Source organism: Dryobates pubescens, chromosome 6 (assembly GCF_014839835.1).
Source record: "Dryobates pubescens isolate bDryPub1 chromosome 6, bDryPub1.pri, whole genome shotgun sequence".
Classification (NCBI taxonomy): domain Eukaryota; kingdom Metazoa; phylum Chordata; class Aves; order Piciformes; family Picidae; genus Dryobates; species Dryobates pubescens.
Window position 1 is genome coordinate 29948441 of NC_071617.1, and position 27084 is coordinate 29975524.

Sequence of the window (27084 nt, forward strand, 5' to 3'; positions counted from 1 at the left end):
ATTTATAACTAATACTGTATTCCACTGAAAGAAAATTAAATGCTATTCAAAGGAACAAAAATAAAAGATGGGGAACTGACATAAAAGCAGTGATGTGGATGTTTACAGCACTCATAGGACCACTCGGCAATTCTTATTTGCTATCCAATGTTACTGCCTGCCCCAAAATTAAAGCTGGTCAACAGAAAGGATCAGAACTCAGCCTGTACACTCAGCAAGCTGATGATGGCAAGTAGGAAGCGGAGTTATTACAGGAAGATGTGGGAAATGGTAAGCAACAAAAGAGCAAGTAACCTTTTGGTTTGATGCACAGGTTGCATTATTTTCTCAGATCCTGGAGGATACAAATGAAAACTGCTCAACTTTCAGTCACTAGTATGCACAGTTCTCAAAATCTACTACTTTTGTTGCTGCTCTAGTAATTTGGACACATACCTTCCAAAATTAAGAGTTGCACAATGCATTTCCAATACTACAATACCAGTCTCAGACCACAACCTACACATTCACTTCATATAAAAGAAACATAATTGAAACCAGCAGTAGCTATTGCTAGCAAGATGTCTCTACTGCTGAGTCTTACTGCGTGCAAACAGAGGGAGACCAAGTTTTCTAGCTTCATGAATTAGGTGCCTAGAAAAATGTAATACAAACTTTGTTCACAAGCAGCAAGAACTACGTTCACTCAGCAGTGTCCTAAGCCCTTGGCTGGCTGAGGATCTCCATGTCACTGAATGAGACCAACAGATACGACATCTGGCAGGTTGGCTCATGTGCCATTTCTTTCTTCAGCAATAAATTCGGGTGCTCTCTCAATTGTACATGCTGCTGTGAACAGAGAGATGCTAAACAAATTAGAAGAGCCAAGTCCTGCTCCCTGTGACTCAGACTGAATCCAAGAAGAATCAACATAATTTCAGGAAGTAGCACTTTCCCTACTGCCCCTCTTTATAAAATTGTTTCTAGAAAGTCCCAACAATCACCTCCCCTAATCGCTTCAAAAGCAGGGATCACAGAGTTCTGCCTTTCTGATTGAAAGTTGGTCAGCTCTCCAACAAGTGAGGAATAAAAGCCTTAGTGCTGTGAAAGGTTTGCTCACTATGACTTCAATGCCACATAACAGCCATGTGCTCTGGAAGATCGGCATCATCTTCAGCTCCCCCATTAGAATAGACTAGACCAGACCAGACCAGGTTGGAAGAGACCTTCAAGATCATCATGTCCAACCTATCAACCAATCCAACCCACCTAAACAACTAAACCATGGCACCAAGCACCCCATCAAGTCTCCAAACTCAAGCTCTCTAAATACTTCAGGAAGAAGTAAGTATTTCCCTCTACAACTACCTGAAAGGTGGTTGTAGACAGGAAGGGGTTGGTCTCTTCTCCCAGGCAACCAGCACCAGAACAAGGGGACACAGCCTCAAGCTGTGCCAGGGGAGGTTTAGACTCAAGGTGAGGAAAAAGTTCTTCACTGAGTGAGTCATTCGTCATTGGAATGGGCTGCCCAGGGAGGTGGTGGAGTCGCCGTCCCTGGAGGTGTTCAAGAGGAGATTGGACGTGGCACTTGGTGCCATGGTCTAGTTGTGAGGTCTGTTGGGACAGGTTGGACTTGATGATCCTTGGGGTCTCTTCCAACCTTGGTTATACTGTGATACTGTGATTTTTAATTAATAAACCTTAACTAGACTTTCAGTGTTAAATTTTCACAGGGTATAAACAAAATGCGACCAACCCACAAAACCAACTTTCTCCATCTCTCATTTTAAAACCTCAAATTCACCTCCTACTATCCCTAGACTGTGTTTTAAAAGTACTTCAAGAGATTTTTTTTATGCAGGACTTCTCATCAATGAGGTCCACAAAAAAAAAACAGATCAGTAAAAATATTAGAAACTAAGACAAGAGCAAACCATATCCACGATGAGGGGAAAGCACGTAAGTGCAACACGCTAACAAGAAACAGACTTCTATTCCTGTGAGCACTTTCTTTATTCCAGAAGAGCCGGAACAAAGTTTAGGAAGTTTTTTGACAGTCAAAGAATACATGTGATTCAAAAACATATGGAACATGAAAAGTTAGGAAGACAATTTATTACATATTATTTTCATCATCTAAGTTCATCCATCTCCATTTTAACATGTACAACAAAAATAAAAAGACACTTTTATTCTACGGTAGAAAGTTCAGAACTTTTGATTGCTTTCCATATAATGGAGAACACCAGTAGTCTTCTAGTGAAACAAGTCCATCTTGACAGAAGATACATTAGGAAGCACTTCTTTGCTACTTATTTGGTAAAACAGAGAAGAGTTGAATTCTCTTTCTTTTAGGGACATTGTTTATCATCAAACACATGCCTTTGAAAATGTCTAGGTCTGTTCTGCTGTAGCCTGATCCTTGGCAGTTAGAACCAGCTCTGTAAGGGCCGAAAAGCTTTTTATGCTGCTCACTTCCAATCCCATCTTTCGTATCTAAAAAGACACAGAAGAAACATTAGGGTGTTTTAAAACATCAAAAGCCCACTAATTATTCTCCTTTAAAGATTTAGCAAAGCACACATTCTGCCCTGCATCCATATGAGACAAAGAAACCCAACTACATATACTGCACACTGTCAAAAAAAGAATTTGCATCTAACTTCAAGTCTTTCCAGTTAATGTAGTGTCTTGCAGGGAAATATTTAACCGTCTTCTAGGCAACTTGTAACTAAAGCCAGTTGGAAGTTTTCCACTGAAACAGTAAAAGAGAAACTTGGCTGTAAGTTTGTTTTAAATGAATTGCTTTCAAACCCCAAATGAGGTTTCTGGGCAAAACTTCACAGTAAATATGGATGCCTCCAAGAACAGCCAACAGCATGATGATGAAAGAATTTCAATAGGCTGCCAGAGCCTGTGGTTCTAGCCTCAAACTTCTAAAGTGATGGAAAAAACTCTACAAATAGAGAAGTTGCTACGAGTCATTTCTTACCCAGGAGATCTATTGCTCTCACAATTAGAAAAATACAGCCACGAGAAACTAAGATGAACTGAAAAAATAAAATATGGATCTAAATAAAACTGGAGTGAAGTGACTCAGACAAGGTGTCTGCTGCTGGAACAAGTGTGTAATGTTCACATGTACCAAAACGGCTCCTAAATGATTATGGATGGATCATTTCCACTTCATCTGCAATTCAAATTGCAGCAATCTTAGTGTATGCAATAGGAAGAAAAGAAGCAAAGCCCAGCCCCAGCCAAAACCTGCCAAGTAATTCTTATTACTAAGATTTACATACTTCCACCCAAATCTTCCTTTCTGACAAGTCTCAGATACAAGAAAAGCATCTGCTCGCACACAGGCAGACTTCAGCTACCTGTTACAATGCACCAACAGCATCTGCTCATAAACAAGACTGGTGACAACTGCTTAGCAACTAATGATAGGGACTTACACTGGGAAATTTGTTTATTCCTATATATAACATTCAGTATGCTGAACAATATACTGAACAAATACTATACACGTAGGAGAGAATGCTTGTAAAATTTGATGTAGATACTGCATGCATTTTCTGGATTTCCCCCTCCACCCCCCAGTTCAAGGTTTCATATGTTGCACTGAAAGGAACTTAGTTGCACAGCACAAATAAGGCTTACATCTTCAAAGCTCTTGAGAAGAGATCCTTGAATATACAGTAAGTCAAGGCTGGAAATATCCACAGAAGGCAAACAAAAGCACATCCGTAAAGATGTTTCCATCAGAAATAAGGAAGGTCCCTGCCCTCTGATCTCTCCATACAGTGTTTCTTTTTTGTGCTTCTATGCACTACGCAGTACTTGAATTTTGACTAGTAAGAATGTAAGCTTTGCATTTGTATCAGAAAGGACAGGAAAGCACACACTTCTCAAATGGTATCGATGATCACCAAGGCCTCAAGTCACCTCTGTGATACAAAAAAATAAAACAAAAATCCCAGAACTCAAAACTGGACTGAACAGGCTTTCAAAACCAAAAATGGAAGCCAAGCTTCCCTGTCCTCCTCCTCCTCTATCTCACTCCTTTCCAAAACCAGTAACAACAGTAAACAAACAGGTTTGTCATAACTTACTTGTTCTCCAAAATACTCAACATCTAGGGCCAGCTGCAGTCGGATTTTGTTATCATCACTCATGCCCCCATTTGTACCAACAGGGTTTGAAGCTGCAGTTCTTCTGGCTTGCTTCAACCTTTTTAAGCTCTCTTCCATCTTCTTAACAGAACTTAGTACATCAGATACAGTTTCATAATACCTAGATTCAGGGACATTAATGAGAAAGAAAAAACCCACATTTTACAGAAGAGCCTACTTCATACACATCAGCACTCTACTGGCCCTGAGAAAAGTGCTGAGCAATGCTGTTAGGAATAATTTTACTTGAAAGGAAGAAGCTACTTATGTTTCCATCATTATCAATTATTCAGTATTTCCATCATTAGTTCTAGAGGCCAATCTGAAGATTACTATTCAGTGCTGAAGCTTCCTTTCATTGCAATATTTCTGACCCGCTCCAGATGTTTGTACTCGGAGACAAAGGAATTACCATTGCTCAGTTTCAAACAGCATGAATCAGTCTCTATTTATGACAACAGCATTAAGTAAAATTCCTTTTACAAAAAGGACAAGAATAACACCCTGACAAACCAAAAAAATACACAGTTTTAGACAAGAGATACATGTGTACATTAATTCATGCAATGTGCAGATGCACACCAGCCAGAAATTACTATTTCTGAAATGAAGAAACTGATCTAAACAGAACTCTCAGGAAGCTGGCAAAAGAAGTCAGAAGAACACTGAAGCCAAGTTGGAAATGCTATAGATGGAATAAAACATCACTTTCAACATAATGAGATCCACATCAGAGAAAGCACAGCATCAAATAAGGTAGACAAATTGACTAATCAACAACAAAAAAGCCTTATGGATCGAAATCCCCTGCTTAAATAGGAAAGGCATAACATCATATAAATTAACCAACAGCTGCTGAGCACAGCAAGTTGTTATGATGATAAAATTGAGCAACAATAGCAAATTTGAGGAGCTATGAGAGAAGTGACCAGACTAAGCCATGTTCTCTGATTTGCTATAATCTGTAATTTTCAAAGAGCCTCTCCATGACAGTGATCAAACTACTACTGCAACAAATAAGGAAGTTGAAAGAATCTTTCTGATGTTTAAACAGGGAAGTAACAGACAGCAGGAAAGCTAAAGACGTGTTTGCCAGTGCCATGGAAGCTGTTTCAAGATACCTCACCACTAAAGTCAAAGTCTTCCTCGTGAAGATTTTCTGCTTCCATGGTACTTCAAAGTTCTTCTGTCATTTAAGCAAGCTTAGTCCTCAGTGATTTTTTTTTATCAGTTTATGCTTTTCTCATTTGGGTGCCAGAAAGTATTGCCACAGTAGGAAATTAAATTAATTACTTGCATCTGTATTCTCAATGGAGAAACTACAATACTCCTCCATTTAAGAAATTCAGTATCTTTGTCTCTTCTCCAGTTAAGTGAAGGTAAGACATTTAAAAAACAAGCTGATAAAAAAGTAGTAACAACAAATCATGAAAACAGAACTCAAATAGAAAATTCTCTGGATTCTCTTCCCTGATGGAGACACAACACCAGAGTACATCTGAAGAAATAAAACCCTAACAAAGGAGGGGTATACTATTGTTCTCTTTACAGTTGCCTTGACACATGGTGCTCTGCTTTATTCCTGTGTCCATTCAATGGCCACTGTTGTATTTAATTAAGGCAAAGAATGTACTGTTTGGTTCTCTTACTTTTGCGTGCTTTCAGAGAGGGCACATTCCAACCACTGATGAATCATAGGTTGCTTCAGTCTATCTTTATATTCATTCTGCAGTCGGTAGAAGGGCTTAAGAGCGCTGTCAACATAAGGTGAAGCTTTAGTTGGAACCTCCTGGAAGATGACAGGGAAACAAGGTGGAGAAAAAGAACAAGTAATTTACTTACTGAAAGTATCAACACTGAATTCTAACATATGCATAAAATGCTAAGCTTGCACTTATGCGAAGAGATACATACTTCATTCATGACAAACCAACAAAGAGATCATCATGCACTAGAAAGACATCACACAAACATTCAGTAATGTTGTATTATGTGATATAATACAGAACAAAATTCAAAATGACTAAAGATGCATGCACCAGCCAGCCACTCCTATAACCACAGCATGACCCTGAATGCACTTTCTGCTCACGCTTAGTTTGGAGAAAGCTGAGCAGACTCAGTGTCCAAAACAAATCATTGAAATACCAACTGCTTTGTATCATACTTCACTAAACTGAAGACATTGATCCTTCTATGATTATGGGAAGTTGCAGATGGCCCCTGGAAGTGTTCAAGGCCAGGTTGGATGTGGCCTTAACCTACCCAGTCTACTGCAAGGTGTCCTTGTCCATGGCAGCGGGGTTGGAACTAGATAATCTTTAAGGTCCCTTACAACCCAAACCTCCATTCTGCCATTCTATGATTACACCTTCCTGCATCCTCAATATATTTTTCAGAAGAATGCTCTTGGGGTAATAAATACCCATAGACAACTGAGAAATGATGGTAGCCCACTAAATTGCTATGCAGTTTGCTTTCAGGTAAACAGTGTAGGATTTTTGGTTTTGTTTTTTTACCCTCCCTGGTCTTATGATACTTTGTTCAACCCTGTTCCATCTTCAGCAGAATATTTTTACTTAGGGAAAATCTAGTCACTACATAGATGAATTTTAGCCTTGAGGTTGTTTCTTCTTTTGAAATATAATTTCTGATTAAGGTTGTCTTTAAACTAAGATAGTAAGAAACCCTAGTAATAATATAAAGTAATAAACCACTCCCGTAGGAACAATTTCTCTTCCAGCTGACCCTAAATGTTTAGCACCTAGAGAAAATTTAGCAATGTTCACAGTAGATTTAACAGCTTTAAGTTTTTCCATTTAGCCATTTAAAAAATACAGCATTGCTGGTGGCTGTGCAGTTTCTTCAAGACAGCCAAGAAAGTGCTTCTGATTTTGGTGCACCAAGGCAACCTCAACCAAAATCATTCCACAAAGAAGTGAACGAGAGGGGTGAATGGGAAAAAGCTGTGGTCTTGCCCATTTCAGCCTGCCTTCAGTGTTGAAATTAGGCAAGGATGTGGTTGTCTGTGGTTCCCATTATTCAAAGTTTTCTCTGTCACCTGAATGATATATATCAAGTGAACTACCAACATAACTAGGCAGACTGGCAAAGCCATGGCACAATAGTAGAACAGGCCAAGATTGGCCAACTGTTTTTGGCACCACATTTCAGCATTACATTAGTTTCTCAACAAATTACTCTTTTTAGCCATTCTCATCTTGTTCCTTTGGGGCAAGATACTTCTTGAATCAAATCCAAGGAGGTAGCTCACTGGGAAGAAGTTCTTGACATAGCAGGCATAAGAGTCATCCTCCCAAAAGAAGCCTGCCACTCAGCAGCACCGCATCTTAAGGTACATGCTATAACATATGAGAAACACACTTACTATCCTTAATCCTTTTTCTTTTGCACATCAGCAATGCACTCCTTGCCCTTCCTTCCATCTCAAGGCTGTACTCTCATCATTGTTATCCTACCTAAAATTGACAACACCTTTTGTTTTTCCTTTAGCTATGAGGTAAACAGTAAATTGTGAAGTTATCTCAAGGTATTTATTAGGTTTCTTGACTGTCAAGTACACATGGGCAAGCCTCAAGAACTCATAAATGTACTGACTGCTTAGCAGTACAGGCCTTCCTGAGATCTACTTTGTCATTCGAAACCAGCACTGACCTTATTGGTTCTCCTATATAACCTTGGAACTTCCAGTGCACTCTTCAGGCAAGTGAAGGAGGACTCACTGAGATCCTGGATAATCCTCTTATTCAAGGTAGGCACACAAGCTGATAAAGAAGTCTTTGAGTCTTCCAAGGCTCCTATTTAAGTAAAAATGCTAACGTTTAAACTGAGCTACCCTGTCCAATCACAACATAAATTATATGAATCCCCTCATTGTCCCAATTTCACTATCTAGATGGCTGCTGGTGCCAAATACAGGATGCTTACTGAACAAACATGCACAGCCATTTGTAAAATATCACCAGTAATGGTAACCATTCCGCAGCTAGAGAAACAGATGGAGAGAAGGAAAGAAATAAGGGGTAGAGTAACACTCCCCAAGTTCACAGTTTGTTCAGCATTACCAATGTAGCAAAGGGCTTGAATCAAAAGGCTCCAACCCATTAAGGAAACTGCTTTTGTAAAAGTCTTTCTCACATTACCTGAATTCCCTATGGAGCGACTGGAACACACTCAATTCAAAGTTATGATTGACAACAGACCATCTACTGAGTGGGGATATGCACAAGCTCCTCTCTCTCTCTTGGGCATTTACCAATAATCCTGATTTAGAAGATTTAAATGGAATTCACAGTGCAGACCTTCTGATAATATCAAAAAGATAGGGACTGGTTCACTCACCCAGCTACAGGCTTGGCTTTAAATTAAAATCAGACTTCATGGCTCACATGAAGAATGATCAGATTAAAACAAACACAAAACTACAAAAAACCCCAACAAAACCAAAGCAATCAACCAACAACAGAAAAAAGAGGCTCAAATACTTAACTGCTTCTGAATTTACAGTATTTAAATACGAAACTTGAGAGCTCTCCTTCCTAGATGATGCATCAGGCCAGAGAGAGGAAGATTGTATTTTCAGATTTTTCATTGTAATGAATGAAATTGTGTGCAACAGCTCATTTTGTTAAGTTGGCAGAGAGGATTTGGGAGAAAGAGGAGAGAGACTGAATTCATCCATCAGCTTTACCTTCAATAGAAGATAAATTCTTGAAGCCAATCATTTCAAGTTTCGGCTTAATAATTTCTAAGATATCAGGAATCTGTGGAAAAAAAAAAATAATCCAAAAGAGATACAGCCATGTTATAAACCTGTTCCAATTACTTTTCCTACATTCTCTAAGTTTCCAGTACATCAAAACACACCTTCAACCTTTTCTATATTTTTACTGGATTTACAAGAAACCAGTACAAAACCACAATATTCATAAGAATGAAGGACTATGCATTAACTTCCCTATCTTAATATTGTCCTCAGAGGAAATAATTCAGAATTAACAAAGTATTATCAACCCACATGCAACTTACAGTTTCACAAAACTAGAGGAATTTCAGCCTTATTGACCAGACACAGAAGTCATCACTACTGGGAGAAATACCATACATCTCTGTCATTAGTAAAGGACAATTGTGATGACAAAACCATTTTCAGCCACGAAGACTAAACCAGTAAACACTTAAAAAAGAACGTACTATTAAAGTTAAATACTTCATTGCACCATGCTCCAAGCTGCAACAAAGATTTTATTAGCAAAGATAAGACTTTTGCACAGTGATGCTTCACACTGAAAATTAAGAGAAGCCTATTATTTTAGAAGTTAAAGCCAGCAGGTACTGATACGAAGAGTACCTGAGAAATACCTGAAGTGGTTTCTCTGTAACTTGCCATTCCAAATATGCACAGAGTAGACCATTTATTACAGGTGATATTTTCTATATCAGACTACTCCAGTTTTAGCATTTAAGATTAAAAAAAGTTAAAAAGTGATTTTAACCAATTTAATGCCTTTAACAACGTGCCAACAATAATATCATAAAGATCAACCAAGATTCTTTTCTAAGTAAAGTCACCAGCACAAACCTGATCTTGAAGTTTGTCCACATCTGCAGCAACAGAGACCAACTGAGCACTAGATATAGAAGGCAATGGCTGACTTTCTGGAGAAGACTCATTCCCTTGGTCCTCATTAGGGTTGAGGCTTAAAGAAGATTCCTTTCTGGCAACTGTCACAGACTTTTTGCTTTCTTTCATACTCTCACTGGCAATGGGCCTTACAGAGACCTGAAATACATATCAAATTGAGATGTGAACCCTAGCAGTTATGAAGGCAGTAAGACAGTATATAAAGGATTTGCAAGTTCTCAGCATTACAATGCCACACTCACACGAGCTATCAGTATTCCTAATTTGCACTAGAAGAGGTAATTTCAAAACAGTTTTTTCCCCCCCTAAATAGTTGGATGATTTGGAGCAAATCCCTGTAGCAGAGGGCAGTCTAGTCCTACAGCAATTTTCACCTGTGGGTCATTCAAATGAATTACTGCACTGGAGGAATGTGCAACACCAAAAATGTAATCATTATTTGCTTCTCAGAAACACAGTTTACCTTCATGTGCTGGAGTACAAAAATTATAACCACTCACTGCTGGCAAACAAACTTTCTCCCACCTTCCCAAGCTCTCTGCTGTCAGGCACATGCTTCACTCACAACTGAGAAAAAAAAGGTGCTCAAAATGAGGTCACATACTTTGTTTCAAAAAGTCTCTTATTGATGGATGTACCCAATTACCAAAATCATTAGCTGGTGCTCTCTTACCTCACCAATGAACACAGAGTAGCGTGCCAAAATCTGCAGGCTAAGTTTCCACAGACGATGCGCTAATAGCGGTAAAAACATCTGATCTGACCAGCACTTCAGTAGACTCGTCCAGACCATGTGAGTGGCCAAAAGACAGTATGTGCTGCCAGCTAGAAACAATCAAGACAAACAAGCTCAAGTTCCTAAGCACATATTTAAACATCAGCATAATTGCACTACCTGAGATTCAAAAAAAAACACCCTAAAAACCCCCAAAACAAACCAAACACCAAAAGGTCTTTCAATGAGACAACCACAAAGACAGCAAGGAAGATTTATTAAGCATTGTCTGGAAACAAACTCTTAAAATATTTAAAGGCAGGGCCTACAACCACCACACTCCTCATTCCTTTAGATTTTGAATTCCACTAAGTCTAGCTGTAGCTTGCAAAAGCAACAAATGAGAATTTGCCTTCAACAAAGGCAGGAACAGCCTGGCTGAACAATTCACTTCAGGAGGTAATATTTTCGGGATAATCTTTGTCTGTCTTCTTCAGAAGTTATATTGGACATGCTTGCAAGCCATAACAGTAATACTTCTTTAGCAATGAACTACTGCTCCTGTAAGTTATATCTAAGACATATGGTATTTAAAACACAGTAGGAATAATGAAATTTTGAAGAAATACTATTTAAAGCAGTTCATGCACTACGTATTTATAGCACACAATGATAAAGGTAAGGAATGTGTCTGCAAGTTCAAGGCAAATGCCTTGAAGCGTTAGGGTATACATATTTTGTCTCCATTAGGATTTTATTCTCTTGCTACCTTCAGAAAGCTTGTTTGTAAACATACACACACTTCTGTGGCTCTTAGGGACTTCATAAATATTTGTTAACCAAAGTAAGTTTTTCTGATTACAATATATGACTAATAAATACACCCTTCCACTCTAATCCTTCCTGTGCGTACCTCTCCATCTGCTCATAAATCAATGTATGCTTTTGGAGCAGACACCAACACCATAGCAAGCCTCAATGCTCCCAACAGGTAGCCATTTTCACCTTTACATACTCCTACAACAACTAAGAAAAATATGCCCCAGTAACATAGGACAGTCTTTTGGTTGTCACCTAGAGCATGCCAAATGTCCATTTAATTCCTCCTTGCACTGGAAGGGACAGCTGTTTTTATTAAGTGATCACTGAACAGTACTCTCATACCGACTTCTCTGTAATGTATTACACTGTTTAATCAGTTTATCAGAGAATCTTTAGGGTGCATGTTACTAAGTACTCTATAGAGAGTAACCACAGCTACTACATTTCCTTCAAAACTGAGAAATTATTTTTTGCAATAACTGTTTACCTGGTGCTTCTTCTAGTGTATCTGATAGTGCCTCTTCTAAGGCCCCAGCTATTTCTCTGAATCTGAGAGACAGAAAAGTTTTGAATATTACAATTCAACAAATGCCTGAATTGATGCCTAAACATTTTTTTCACTCTTTGTTTCAATGTACTATCCATGCACATATGCAGATTTTAAATGCAGCATCATTTTTGTCCAACATAAACTGGGATGTAAGCCAGATCAACATGCAAATACTTGAAATAGACACTTTACAGGCAGGTATGAAGCTTACACTTTGGGAAATAATTGAAGTCATGGTTGCAAACATTATCGAAATGGTAGCTCACAAAGTGTCAAGTCCTCACATTTACTGAGGAAGGAAATTTGTTGTTGCTGTTTTGAAACCAGAAGTGAGCACATTGCCTCATACTTGCTTTAGCTGACCTTCACACATGTCATGTGACACTGGAAGCTTCAGCTTTCTAGGTGTTTGCTAATGAACATTGGCATAAGGTTCTGCAAACAATTCTGTACATGATAGAAATCAATAGTTCCTCACAGGATACCTTGACCCTTAAAAAAAGAAAAAATACTATCCCTCAATTTTTTTTAATCCTTTCTCCACAGTTTTTAGGTATAACAGCAAAATTGATTTCAAAACCATGGATATTTCTCCATATTTAAAGCTTACTGGATAAGCAACATAGCATTTCTCTCATCTAAAAATTGCCAGGAAAATGTTTTGAATCAGGTTTTCCCTTTAAATGCTCAAATGAAGCTATGATTTTGAGCTCCCCTGTAGAGTTCCCCTATAGAAATGTTTGTGAAATAGCATCAAAATCTTATTTCTGCCTATGCACAACTTTCACCATCAGAGCAGTGTCTTAAAGTCTTAGGGTGAGAAAGACTAAAGAATGGAATCAAATTTTTCACAATGACAATCTTTGATGAATGTTTCTTACATAGGAAAAAGAATAATCCCCAATATGGTGTTCACAACTCCACAATCAGTTGTGCTGAGATAACTGAAGGGATGGCAAGGGAGAGTTACAAGAGCTGTTTCTAACAGCACTGCTACAGAAGAAATGCCTGTACATGCAAGGATTGTTGTAAAGGCTTTACTGAGGACTGAATAGTCTGGGTACTTCCTTTAATTGACAAAAGAAAACAAAAATCCAGCAATTTTAACTATAAATGCCATAGTGTGAGTGCTGGAGGTTAGGAAGAAATTCTACACAGAGAGAGTGATTGCCCATTGGAATGGGCTGCCTGGGGAGGTGGTGGAATCACCATCATTGGAGGTGTTCAAGAGGAGACTTGATGGGGTGCTTGGTTGAATGGTTTAGTTGATTAGGTGGGTTGGATAATAGGTTGGACTCGATGATCTTGAAGGTCTCTTCCAACCTGGTTTATTCTATTCTATTCTAAATACTTCAGGAAAAAATTCAGTATGACTTAAGGGTATTAATGTACACCAAAAAAAAAGCTTCCTTGATAGATGTAATAATTATGTTGCATTATTTTCACAGCTTTGCACTAAAGAATTCATGGGCACTTCTGAAGTTACCAGATACAGTGAAAGAATGAACAGCTGCTGTTATCCAACCATTTACTGAAATAATGAACTATTTAGATTTATGGTATTCTTGGGTTAATGGAAAATTAATTTTTAGAAGGTTTTTTATTTTTAAATTAGAGCTCAAAATACTTAATAGTGAAGAACATTTTTGAACAGGAAAAATATGCTGAAGCTACATTTCAATTCTGTGAGCAAGAGCATCAAAGTTTGGTGAAATGGTCAATTATTAGAAAAGTTGCACCTCAGACAGAAGGGGCAGACTCACAGACCTATTAATGGCATGTATCTGTTAAAAGGTTTATAATCCCTACAGATCCATAGACAACTTTAGTCTGTGTACTCAGCAGTGCTACTGTAGTGTGGAGTACTGCCCTTTACCTTTGGCCAGCACAAATATTTGTACAGTTAAGTGGTTTGGAGAAACTGACTGGAGTGGAATGGTAGCCATTTTTTTCCCAGGGTAACAGATCCTCCTAGCAGCTCACTACACAGCTGCAGGAACAGATGTGCAAGTGCAGGTTGTGTCAGGAGAGGTTTAGGTTGGGTGTTAGGAAAAATTTCTTTACTGAAAGAGTGGTCAAGCACTGGAACAGGCTGCCCAGAGAGGTGGTGGAGTCACCACTCCTAGAGGTGTTTAAAAAAAAGTAACGTGTAGACATGGCGCTTTCGGTCATGATTTAGTAGGCATTGTGATGTTAGGTTGATGGTTGGACTTGATGATTCTAGAGGTCTCTTCCAAACTTAATGATTCCGGGAAAAAGAATTTGAAACAAAACTTCAAGGCTCATCTAGATCTGTTCTTGAATGTCTTATCAGTAGCATATCAAATTCAGCACAGGACATATTGAAGGGTAGCTCGCTGTGGTTTTGCTAAATTGTTGGAAAGTATGTCAACCAGTTGCTTGACTGAGTGATTACATTCTTAGCTTGGCTTCCACTCTGATCTGTCGGCAAGTGAAACCTCAAACCCCGAGAACTGACCCTAAACCAGATCATTGCCTGGAGAAGAGGAGACTCGGGGTGACCTTATTGCTCTCTACAACTACCTTAAGGGAGGTTGTAGACAGGCAGAGGTTGGTCTCTTCTCCCAGGCAGACAGCACCAGAACAAGACAACACCGTCTCAGGCTGCACCAGGGGAGGTTTAGGCTGGATGTTAAGAGGAAGTTCTATACAGAGAGAGTGATTGCCCATTGGAATGGGCTGCCCGGGGAGGTGGTGGAGTCACTGTTGTTGGAGGTGTTCAGGAGGAGACTTGACGGGGTGCTTGGTGCCATGGTTTAGTTGTTTAGGTGGGTTGGATTGGTTGAGGGGTTGGATGCGAGGATCTTGAAGGTCTCTTCCAACCTGGTCTATTCTTTCTATTCTATTCTATTCTATCTTGCTGTGACTGAACTCTACTTTTAAAAGAGTGAACAAACAAATGCACACTAACCTTATTTGAAAATAAACTGGTAAATTCCATTTGTTGTTAAAGCTGTGGTAAGAGGGATGAGATCTTAACCGTTTCACGCTGGCCTGGGAGCCACACTGCCGTTCAAATTTCTGTACAAAATCCATACTAGTAGTGTACTTCTGCAAAAAGAGAAAGAGTCTTCTGATCATGCACGGAGTCCCAGCAAACAAGGAAGGCCACCACTGACCCAGTAGAATTTTGTATCACATTGACTGGGCACTGACACTGCCCCATCGCCTAATCATACAAGGCAAAAGTCCTGGATTGCAGCGAAACCCAAACCATTTAACTAGCAGGGGTTTTTTTGTTAAGAAAAGCTAGTGCAGGACTATTCCAAAAAGCATAAAGATGTGCAAGTACCCTGAACTATCACCATCCCTGGAGGTATTTAAAAGGCACCATAGAGGTGGTGCTAACGGACGTGGTTTAGCATCAGACTTGGTAGAGTTAGATAATGGTTGGACTCAATGACCTTAAAGGTCTCTTCCAACTGAAATGATTCTGTGATTTAATGAACAAGCAGAACTGAACAGAGAGATGCACCAGTATTTCCAAGCAGACTCACCAGGGTGAAACAACAGTGATGCACAGTACTAAGAACAGTTAGTCACACAAGATAAAGGTATACAACAAACAGAAATAAATCAGGAACAAAACCTGTGCTAGAGCACAACTCATTTAAATTCTTACACGCACATTGAAGGAATCACAAATGGGAAAAACCAAAATCAATTACCTCATGAAACACATCTGGGTTTCCAGGGTTAAACAGTGATGGCAATTTCTCTTCTAAACCATGTACTATTTCTGGCCACACTGAATTCACTAAGAAATCATATCCAGGCACAATATCAGCTTTTTCACTGAAATAAAATTGCAATTATTCTATGGTTATACTTTACCACCAGGCTTCTGTTTGGATGTAGAGATAACTAGAGACATGCACTGCATTACACAAAACATAATTAAATTTTTTTAAGTAGGTGTGCAGATTCCCTTCAACTGTTCTTCCTCAGATTTCGTACCTGATCCCACAGTCTCATGAAATGCAAAGTACTTTTTACAACTCTCTAAGAGTCTATCAGTTATATATTTTGCAAGAGCATTCTAGAACATTAGTACATTTCAGTTGAGAACTCCTATTCTTATATATTTCAAGTTTTAACAGCTCCACATTTCAGAAAGGTACACCAAGCAGGAGGAATCTGACTAATGCAATGGAAAGAAACAGAACTTCTTCAAAATGACATCCTGGTCTCCAAGCTGGTGCAGTATGGGTTTGATGGATGGATCATTCAGTGGATAAAAGATTGGCTTAACAGCCACACCCAAAAGGTGGCTGTCAATGTGTCCATGTCCAAGTGGAGGCCAGTGACAAGTGGAGTCCCTCAGGGATCAGTACTGGGACCAGTCTTGTTTAACATCTTTGTTGGCAACATGGCCAGTGGCATTGAGTGCAGCCTCAGCAGGTTTGCTGACACCACCAAGCTGTGTAGTGCAGCAGACACGCTGGAGGGAAGGCAGGCCATCCAGAGGGACCCTGACAGGATGGAGAGGTGGGCCCATGACAACCTTATGAGGTTCAACAAGACCAAATGCAAGGTCTTGCATCTGGGTCAGGGCAATCCCAAGCACCAATATAGGCTGGCCAGCGACTGGCTTCAGAGCAGCCCTGAAGAAAAGGATTTGGGGGTGCTAGGGAATGAGAAGCTCAACAAGAGCCACCAGTGTGCACACGCAGCCCAGAAAGCCAATCACATCCTGGGCTGCATCAAGAGAGACCTGCACAGCCAGCAGGTTGAGAGAGGTGATTCTCCCCCTCTACTCCACTCTGGTGAGACCCCACCTGGAGTACTGCATCCAGTTCTGGAGCCTCTATTACAGGAATGATCTTGATGTGCTGGAACATGTTCAGAGAAGGGCCACAAGGATGATCAGAGGGCTGGAGCACCTCTCTTATGAGCACAGACTGAGGGACTTGGGGCTGTTCAGTCTAGAGAAGAGAAGGCTCAGAGGAGACCTTATTGTGGCCTTCCAGTATCTGAAGGGGGCCTACAAGAAGGCTGGTAAGGGACTTTTTAGGGTGTCAAGTAATTACAGGACTAGGGGCAATGGAACAAAACTAGAAATGGGTAGATTCAGATTGGATGTTAGGAAGAAATTCTTCCCCATGAGGGTGGTGAGACACTGGGACAGGTTGCCCAGGGAGGTGGTGGAAGCCCCACCCTTGGAGGTTTTTAAGGCCAGGCTGCATGAGGCTCTGAGCAACCTGATCTAGTGCAAGGTGTGCCTGCCCATAGCAGGGGGTTTGGAACTAAATGATCCTTGAGGTTCCTTCTAACCTTAACAATTCTATGATTCTATGATTTAAACCTGTAGTTCTAGTACCTAGAATAAATCAGTCCAGTCTCTGGGAACCATCTGCACTCTTCTTATGTGGACTAACAACCCAGTAACTTTTAAACGTGTATTTTTCAGTGGCTGTATTACACCTCTTTCCTTGGATGAATTGTACAGTAATATTTCACAGACCCAAAAAGGAAGAAGGTATCCAACACACTGTATTAAGAACAGTACTCAATTGTACCACTGAAATACAAGACTTCCTTTCCCTCCTCTGAAGGTGTAGGCCACAGGACAAACAAAGTTTGTTCAGTGTTTTGTTTCGAAAAACACAGACATGAGAAGTTAACCAAACTTCACTATGAATCTTCAGGAAAGGCCACAGAAGTAATTTTTGCACATGGAACCTAATTATGCAAATCACTTTACAGTATGTAAAGCTTACTGTAACCTGAGTGCAACTGAAAGAAACCCCCAAGATATTTACCTTGAAATAGCTCCACCTGTTACTTCACGCAAGAGACGGCAATGATGAGGAACAAACTCCAACAGCCTATTGTACATAGCCTGGAGGCCATTAGGATGAGATTGAACATACTGTTCCACAATGACCTGCCACGAAGAATTCAATGACAAGTATCAATGAAGTGAACATAAACTACTGCAATGCAAGACAGGCTATTCACACAAAACTCCTAACATTATAAGCCCAAACACTGGGATAGTGCATAACTTCTCTTACACTACAGTTTCCAAGTATAACTTGCCAACTGGCACTATTGCTTCCCTTAATGCATCACTAACAGGCACAACTGGCCCCAGGACTGAGAATGAGTTCTTTGCTTTTAAAATATTAGCCACTGTGCCTAGCTCCCAACCCAGTGAACCTATCATTGTCACCTGAAGCAGTCTGTGAAGTTATACAAGTGCCTGGCAAAAGCTAGTCAAAGCTAGAAGTAAAAAAATTATTCTAAGTTTAGAGGTTTTTGGTCCAGTCCCAAATGCAGGTAAGCCAATAGCTAAGAATTTTCTGTGACAGTGCTGGGCCTTTAATGCAGCTAGCAAAGCAGTTTGTCTACACAGTATCTCATAGTCAGTGAAAAGGGAAAAAATCTTCTATAAAGAGAAAGCAGGTGATAGCGGAGCAATACAGGAGAAGAGCAATAGCTTCTCTTTCTTGGTATTCTTCCATCTCTCTGAGCACTTTTGTGCAGAAGGGGGAAAAGAACAGATACAGTGAAAACTAAGAGAAAAAGACAACTGGTCCCTCACTGTAGCAGTTGCTACAGAATTAGCAAGCACCCAAAGGAAGTTTCTCCATAAGTGGAGAGGTCTTTGACTTCCTCTCCCATCCAAAAGCCAGGAGCTCTGGCTCCTAGTTAGCCAACCATGGAGAAATAAACCCCCAAATACGCTCCAGACCCACACATGCACCCTGGTTCAAAATAAATTGGATTTTACTCCAGTCACATGCTTGGTTTAAGGTCTGGTTTTTCGATTCCTCGCTGCAAGAAAAATGCAAGCAAGAAAAAATACTAGTTGGATATAACCTGAATTTGGTGACAGGTAGACAGAGAATTCCTCCACACTGTTTTCTCAAATAGCAACACTGTGTTGCTGTTTGACTTCGCGTTGGGATTCAGGTTGCTCTCTCCACATACACATTTTGAAGCTACTAATAAAAGCTGGAAGTTATTAGGAAAAACTGCAAATTCATTCATTTTCTGATGAATCTTATCTTACCTCATCTATGTAAGGTTTTACAAGCACTTTACCAACTAGTGCCTCTGCATCTCGTGTTTTGTCAATTGTTGCATAAGTGCGAAGGCAGTGACGTATTATATCAACATTTGAAGTCTGAAGGCCTTCCAAGAGTAGCCCTTCCAGAGACTGCTGCAACATAGCTGTTATTCCAGCTATACGCTAGGAGAAGAAGAGAAACACAGTAATAGAAAAAACCCAAACAACCAAAAGCGAAGTCTGGCCATCATTGCTGAAGTAAATTCTTCCAGGAATACCTAGCTCAGCCTTCCATCTTCATTTGAAAGGTGCACAAGTTTTGATAATTGTCAGCACTAAATGAGTATTAACACACACTGCTTCAGTCAACATAGGTTCTTTCTTTAGCTATCTATTTTTCCTATCACCTGCTACACCTCTTAGACTAGATCCAACTCATTGTTACACTACCTGCAGACATACTCCTGGCCCAAGATGGTCCCTCACAACTTCTATTTGAAGCAAGTTCAGCAACACACATTGATGTAGTTACAGCCAAACTACTAATTTAACCAGTCAAACATCTCCTGTGCTATTCTGTGTTCTGTCTTGCGTCCATCCATCCTGAAACAATTCCACAGAATTTGCTCCAAACATGCAAACTCAGTAACCCGACTGCTAACTAGTCACGAAACCCTTAGCAACAAGTTACAAGACAGAAGTCCTGGTGAGCATCACTAAGAAAGCACACAACAATGCAACAAAGGTTCTCCCACCATGAATACGGCCCTGTTGCTTGTGATCACTCCTGTCATTACACATGTTTGATAATTAGTGACCAGAACAGTCTTGTAAATTGTCCATTAATCAACATGGTACTATGGAAATACTGAGCTGAAACATGTCTGTATTCCCAACAGGCTTAAGTACATAGTGAAAAACTGGAACTACAAACTACCTCACTAGCTTGAAAGCCATCAAGAGTGACAGCTCCGCACTAACCAGCTTAAAACAAAAGCACTACCCCATCTCCACATTCATATCTACCTTTAAGGACCACTTTTTTTGTTTGTTCTCTCTCCCCTGAAACATCAATTAATCTTTTACAAGTAGACAGTTATTACAAACAGATTATTAGGAAGACTAGCATGTCAGTCTGAACAGCCAGTTAGGCAACAAATTTCACCAAAACACAAAATGAAATACATTCAAGCCAGCCACTCTGTATGTACATTCCATTTATATCTGGTCTGTACACTGCAGCAAACAAAACCAACATAAATCTTTAGAACCAAGCCTCAGAAAGCAAACTGCAACATACATTACCCTGACAAAAATGTAAATATACACAAGTACAGAAATGTATATATACAAGAGTATTTCCTACTCAGATTGTAAGGAGTTTATCCTAAAGAAGCTAGCAAACAAAGCATAAAGTAGAAGCAATGTTTCTAGTCAACTGATACCCATTCTCCCTCACAAACAAATTCAATAAAACTCTGTGAAAACATCCCTTTGTCTGCCACTTATACTGGTTTTGTTTGGTCCTACAGTGTTAAGCCAGCCATCATGCAGTACTTACTGGTCTCACTTTGTCCAAAAGGGGCATTCCTTTGCTTTGCACTGCGTGAAATTGTAGTTGATTAAATTCTGTGGCAATTCTTTCTAAAACTTGTCCAGTTAAAAGTGGGCTAAAAGAGAGATGATAGAAAATGAAACCAGGGAGTTAGGTCTTCTCAAATCAGCTTACTTCAGTTCAATCTATGTCTGTGGAACTCTGATAGGTACAATTACTGTGATCACACAATAAAGATCTGGAACAGACTACATGATTAGACTTATTTTGAAGATAAAAGAAATAAAGAAGTTGATGAAGCAGAAGCTGAGAGGGATGCAAGATCTTACCTTAGCAGCACGAAGCACTGTTTGCTATACAGCAGTGCTGTTTACTGTCACATGAAAAGTAGGTCTTACAGAGTGCAGAAACTGCAGTTAAGTGCTATTCACTGTTCAATTTATTTCTTGCTTCCCTCTTCTGTGTTGTGGTAAAACTAATGACAGCTATCTACAGAAACAGTCCTAACCTTCTCAGGGCCACAGTCCCAATAATTAGCCAAATTTTCAGTCACTCAAGTACAATCTTTCTTCCAAACATAACTCTGCAAAGTGCCTCACCCTGACTGAAAACATTTACAGATGCTTGTCCCTCGAGTTATCAACCTATTCTTCTGTCTACTGTCTACACTAAATTGAAGAGACTGCCTCATGTTCAAACAGGCTCATGAAAATGTCTTTTTCCTCCAACAAGCTGCACTTGCATCCAAGTCAAATATTTCAAGCATGCAGCTGGTTCACTAGTTCCAAACCTGGCTGAAAGGCATCTTCCATCCCTCAGCAAAAGCAGAGGGAGAAGACAGTTCTCATGACAGACAAACAGAACTTGGGGATCTGACTGGAATTTGCACAACCCTTCCTTGTACCAGGAATAGTACTGTGGCTTTCCTGCCTTTAGACTATTTTTGCAGCAGTCCTCTCAGTTATGTATAAGCAAAGAAAACAAGGGAAGTAATTTCCCACTTTACCTCCACATGATACTGGAATAAACTGCACTGTAAAGAGTAGTACAGACATGACAGGATGAGTGACTTCCAAGAAAACAAAATAAAAATATATTGCTTGCAAACTTCAAAAAATCATATTTACTGAAAACACTACAAGTAATTCAGAACTTGGGAGATGGAGATACATGTTCTGTGAGTGACCAGTTTGCAGATCAAAACTGAAAAAATACTAGAATAGTGACTTATTCCATCAGAGTTACATTTCTAAAGACATATCCTAATGCCTGTAAATTCATCTACAACAATAATTCATCTACAACAATTAATCTAGTTCCATCAATTACAAAAAACCCTGAACATTACATATTTTTTTTACCTGTTTCCCTCTAATGAGGACAATTCTTTAGTTCCTTGGGAACGTAGAATCTTCTCAATTCTCTCAATGGACTGAATAACGTGAATCAGCCTCAGAACACACATCTGTAATTAAAGAAACATTTTTCACATCTGATCCCAATGCCAATTTACATTATCTAAGAACTCTGACAAGATATTAAAATGAAGTGTGTCAACTTAAATGTCAATAATAAATTTTGGAAAGTATAAAATTTAAGGCTCGAGGTGAGGAAAAGTTCTTCACTGAGAGAGTTGTTAGGCATTGGAAGGGGCTGCCCAGGGATGTGGTGGAGTCGCTCTCCGTGGAGGTGTTCAAGAGGGGACTGGATGTGGCACTTAGTGCCATGGTCTAGTAGCCATGAGGTCTTGGGTGACGGGTTGGACTTGATGATCTTTGAGGTTTTTTCCAGCCTTGTTGATTCTATGATTCTAAAATCCTGCACAGAATCATATAGGTTGGAAAAGACCTTCAAGATCATCAAGCCCAACCATTAATCCTACTCTGCCAAGACCACCACTAAGCCATATCCCCAAGCACTGCATCTACATGGCTTTTAAACAAATCCAAGGCTAGTGACTCAACCACCTCCCTGGGCAGCCTGTTCCAATGTGTGACAAGCCTTTCAGTGAAAAAGTTTTTCCTAATGTCCAGCTGAAACCTCTGCTGGTACAACCTCTTGTTCTATCACTAGTTACTTGGGAAAAGCGACCAACACTCACCTCACAACCACCTCCCTTCAGGCGGTTGTAGAGAGTGGTAAGGTTGAGACAGCCTAGACCTTCTGAAATTTCTTTTTTTCTAGGTTAATGGCAAAAAAAAAAAGTCATCATAAGGAGAATCTTTTCAAGCTAATAATTTATCTGTTTTACCTTTTTTCTTCTAATATCTTCTTGTTTAGTCATCCGGTCATCTACTGCTTGAATCCCCTCACTGACACACGACTTAAGACTCTGAGAAAGAAAGTCAGTATGTAAAGCTGGCTGCCCAGTCAGGTCTAAAAAACAACCCTTAACTCAAAAATGAAAAACTAAAACAGGAGGCAGATTAATAATGCAAGACTAATAAAACCCGTAGTACATTAACTCCCCTCTACATGAAAGAAATAAGACTAAATAAATGAAAAATGATAACCTGTTCCTTAAGTACAGCAATCACAAGTGTCATTATTTCAACCAGAAGTGTTCTTGTAGTACATTACAGAGAACAAAGCACCCTTTCCCCCAGAAACAGGCAATAAACCCAATATGCTTTTGTGTCTTGCAGTTAGAAATACAATTAAGTACCATTTTTCACCTAATGAGCATTTCTATGCCACATGAACCTATTTTTTGTTTAGACATCAAGATTGTGATATTTTTAAGGCACATTTATGCAGCGAACATTCCTTTGAACAGGCTGCCAAGAGGACAAAAAATTTCCCTTTACTAACTACCAAGTCACTGTGGAAGAGTCAGAATGAAATCCATCTTCCAGAAGGTTGATCTTTTATGGTTAAAGCACAGGACTGATCTAAAAATTGTTTTATGGCACTGTGTTGCATCTGAGTTATTTGCTACCATCATTAAGTTACTCAAATATTACAACAGTTTCAATAATCTTGGTGCCGTGGGTTAGATGTTTGGGTGGTGTTGGATTGGTTGATGGGTTGGATGCGATGATCTTGAAGGTCTCTTCCAACCTGGTTTACTCTATGTATTCTATATTCTATGTAATATCTCACCATAGACTTATCCATTCCTTTATCACATTTAGGGATTCCTTTCCCTTGGCTGAAAGGTACTATAAACAATGAAAAAAGTGTATTTACCACTACTACAAGTAGTCAAAGCCTCCCCCTACTACTACTCTGTCAACAACTTTCAAAGAGAAGTTTATTATAGTAATTATTAACATGAGTAAAAGATATTCTATAGGTCACATGAAATTGAGCTAAGTTTATTAAACTGTGTATAATGAGTGTTTTGAACATACCATCACCTCTTCCCTTAGCTGTCCCAAGGGTACTGAGAGCTGATTAAGAGCCTTGTCCATTCCAACCTAAAGAAATTGCCATGAAGAGTAAGTTCACATGTGAATTACTGACATTTTACAGATACTAAAAGAGAACTGAGCAGGGATACCTCCCCTTTACAGTCTCCTTTTAAACGTAATTCAAAAATGTATCATGTCAAAAAAAGGCATGAATATGTCAGACTGCTTATCACAAAAAGCCAAAAATTAAAGAAAGTCTTGACCTTTGGAAATTTTTCTCCTCACACAAATGTTAAATCTCAGTCTTTGAACCTGTATAGTTGTAACCTGGATGAACTGGAGTGAAAGCAGGAAGAGACAAAATATGAAAACTATTAGTTTGGTATGTTGGTGAGGTGTAAGACATACTGATTGTACAGTAAGCTTAAAGATTCCTAAAAGAATCCTTCTGAATGGCCTTATTTGTGGCATTACTATTCCAATGATTTATTTCCTTCACTTTGACAACTACTGACAAAAAAAGCATGCTGTGAGTCTATCTTCATAATTAATTATTCAAGACAAAGCTTTTATTACAGGCCAACTGCAATTTTGTACAGTAATTGATTTCTACAGGAATGGCCTTTTTAGTTCATTCTGTGAAACAGGTCACACTTTAAGATGTCTTTAATCCAACAATGCTATAACAAAAATTAATATGTTTTTAATATGAAAAATAAAAATCCAACTAAACTACATAAAGTCTGAACTACACAGTATAACTTAATAATACTTACTAGATTTGTTGAGAGATTAACAAAATCTGCATAGTCCTTATTTATGAGTTCTACCATAGCAGTTTTAAGGAGTTTGTAATAGAGCTCCAGATCCTCTCTGAGCTCTTCCAACTGCACACGTTTCCTGCAGTCTGATACAAAGTGATCAACATCAAAATCTGGCTGAAAGTGAAACAGGAAAGAGTATGTAAGTAAAAAGTTCAAACCAGGAATACACCCTTCCCCACCCTCAAAATAAAGTATTCCACATGCCAGTGAGTTGGCCAAACTAAAGCTCTGGGGGCAAAAGTCTACTTAACAGACTGGTTTCCAACGCTCCAAAGTCTTGATCTTTAACCTCAAATGAACATAACTAATAGACCAGGTCTCCAAAATACAAGGTTGTCTATTCCCTGCGTACACCTTAATAAAAAAAGTAAAAAAATAAAATCAACAACAAAAAAGTTGAAATACAGTACTAAGAAGTACTTTAAGCTCTCCAAGAACTGAGGCCTGAATGTCAGTCTATCTGCAACCTGGCTCCAAAGCACGCAGAGTATGATTCGGAGGTAGGGCGAGTCAGGTCTGTTCCAAGAGGTGAGCTGCGGCAGCTGGCCCCTGCCCGGGACGGCGTCACCCCAATCACGCAGTAGCAAACCTGCCGACTGTCTACCCCGCGACAGGCCTCCCCACTCCCCTCCGCCGCTCGGACTCCGTTTTAGTCCCATCAGAGCCGGACAAAACCCCTTCTTGAACACTGCCGCAGAGAAGCGAGCCGGCTGGCTTTGCAAGTGGCCCGGATCCCCCTTTTCAGTGACACACTAAGTACTTCTCCCACCACTCCCCTCCACCGAAAGCCCCCCGGGGCCATCAGGCCCATAGCGCCCTCCTGCAGCCCAACTGCCTCGGCAGTCCGCGCTCACCTTCATGAACTCGTCCTTGTCAAAGCACAGGTTCTCGGGGCCCCGCGGCAGGTTCATCTTCTTCGCCTCCATGGCCGGCCGCGGCTCGCCAAGCGCAACGCGGCAGCAGAGTCCACCAGTACGGCCCCGGCCGGCAGCGCCGGGGTAGGCCTGAGCGTGTGCAAGAGAGGCGCCGCGGCCGCCTGCCGTCGCGGCAGCGCACCCTACAGGGCTCCGAGCGGCGCTGCAGGCGGCAGCGGGCCGAGAAGGGCAGCGGGGATCTCAAGATGACGTGGCGGAGTAGCTGTCGAAGCTTGCATGGGTCGCCGACCTGCGGGGCTCGGGCCTTTAAAGCTGGCCAACCCAAGCTTTAACTCAGAGGAGTTTCTCTGGTTCCTACCACTCTGTGAAGGCAGAGGAGGTGGACTGGGCTGTTCAAGTGGCTGCTTTGTGCTCCACGGAGGCCTCCCAGCACATAAAACTGACCCAGCAACATGAAGCGGCAAGGGCCAGTCATTAGGGCAGCGTCACAAGCCATGGAGGCCCAGGACTGCAGAAGGGGGAAGAGAATCCAGAGGATGGTACAGGGCAGTGTCCCGGACCCGATCAGGGTCACCCAGAGGTGGAGGGCCAAGGCCATGTCGCCTCAGAGTTTGGGGATCCCCAGGGGTGGAGGCCCTACGGCCTATCTAGGCAAGCTGTGGCAGAGTCTGACTGCTCTTAACAACCAGAAAAGCTTGTCTTTATGTTTAAATTGCCATTTGTGCCCAGCTTATTCTGAGTAATAGAAATTGAGTCAGAGCATAATTTACCCTCCTTCATCCTTCTGCTTTGCAACACTTTTCTGTTATGTCTCCAAAATCTTTTGTTCAAGGTTGCTTATGCCTCAGTGAAGACAAATTTAGCTCTAAAAAGCCTCCCTGCTGTCACTTGCATTTCTGTTTGCCGCCTCAGGATGGAAGATGGCAAATGACCTCGTTCCTTGCACACACATTAGAGGAATTTAATTTTATCTCCACATGCTTAAATAAGGAGTGAACCCAGAGCATGCCAAACAGTTGTGAGGGATGGATCTACTGTAGTGCTGCCAGTGAGCAAAGGCAGAGAGATGACTCTTGGGGCCCAATGGACATGGGTTCAGTGGCCCTGCAGTTGTATGCTGCATTGGAGACCACCAGACCTCTTGGGCAGCCACCATTCCATCAGAGCCAATGCATACATGTATTTGGGTTGGGCTGAGCTGGAGTTAATTCTCCACAATTTATGATACAGGAACTCCACTGGTGGCACCACAGAGCCTGGCTGGCCTGTAACCAGTCATTCCAGTGATTCACAGCTAGTGCTGAGTTCCTTAGAACTTCTCTGAGTTAGAAATACGAAGAGTCAAACAGTTCAGTGATGAATGTGGTGGGCATGTGAACCTGCTGGCTGGCTCCTTGTGTGCTAATTGCCACTGTTTGCTTTCGCTCTGTGCTTTGGAAAAGCTCTTCAAGACCGACATATTTCGCGGGTGTCCAGCCCTCTCAGAGATCTCAAATGTTGGCAGCTCTCATATGTTGTCACCTAGAGAGGAGAAAACC

The 27084-nt window shown here is 40.5% G+C and overlaps 1 protein-coding gene across 2 annotated transcripts; it reads right to left on the reverse strand.

Annotated features, from left to right (window-relative positions):
* Positions 1 to 1980: 1980 nt before the first annotated feature.
* On the reverse strand, positions 1981 to 25661 carry COG2 (component of oligomeric golgi complex 2). 2 transcript variants are annotated; one of them, XM_009906308.2, is made up of 18 exons: positions 25526 to 25661; positions 24624 to 24785; positions 23848 to 23913; positions 22746 to 22826; positions 21856 to 21959; positions 20501 to 20609; positions 18943 to 19122; positions 17687 to 17811; positions 15593 to 15719; positions 14836 to 14975; positions 11841 to 11902; positions 10490 to 10641; positions 9754 to 9954; positions 8863 to 8935; positions 7827 to 7969; positions 5801 to 5940; positions 4092 to 4272; positions 1981 to 2475 (listed from the first exon to the last, which is right to left on the reverse strand). In XM_009906308.2, the coding sequence occupies exons 1-18, from the start codon at positions 25595 to 25597 to the stop codon at positions 2374 to 2376; spliced, it is 2220 nt and encodes a 739-aa protein (XP_009904610.2). In that variant the 5' UTR covers positions 25598 to 25661; the 3' UTR covers positions 1981 to 2373. The 2 variants fall into 2 exon arrangements, with proteins under 2 accessions (XP_009904610.2, XP_054018219.1); XM_054162244.1 differs by lacking the exons at positions 14836 to 14975; positions 15593 to 15719.
* Positions 25662 to 27084: the final 1423 nt, after the last annotated feature.

What these genes read in the sequence shown, in the direction of transcription:
- COG2 (XM_009906308.2), bottom strand. Translation starts at nt 25,597, where the DNA reads ATGGAGGCGAAGAAGATGAACCTGCCGCGGGGCCCCGAGAACCTGTGC. An exon ending in AAGATATTAGAAGAAAAAAG is followed by an intron (nt 21,960 to 22,745) that starts GTAAAACAGATA and finishes CTTTAATTACAG; the next exon opens with ATGTGTGTTCTGAGGCTGAT. An exon ending in TAAAACCTTACATAGATGAG is followed by an intron (nt 17,812 to 18,942) that starts GTAAGATAAGAT and finishes TCTTCGTGGCAG; the next exon opens with GTCATTGTGGAACAGTATGT.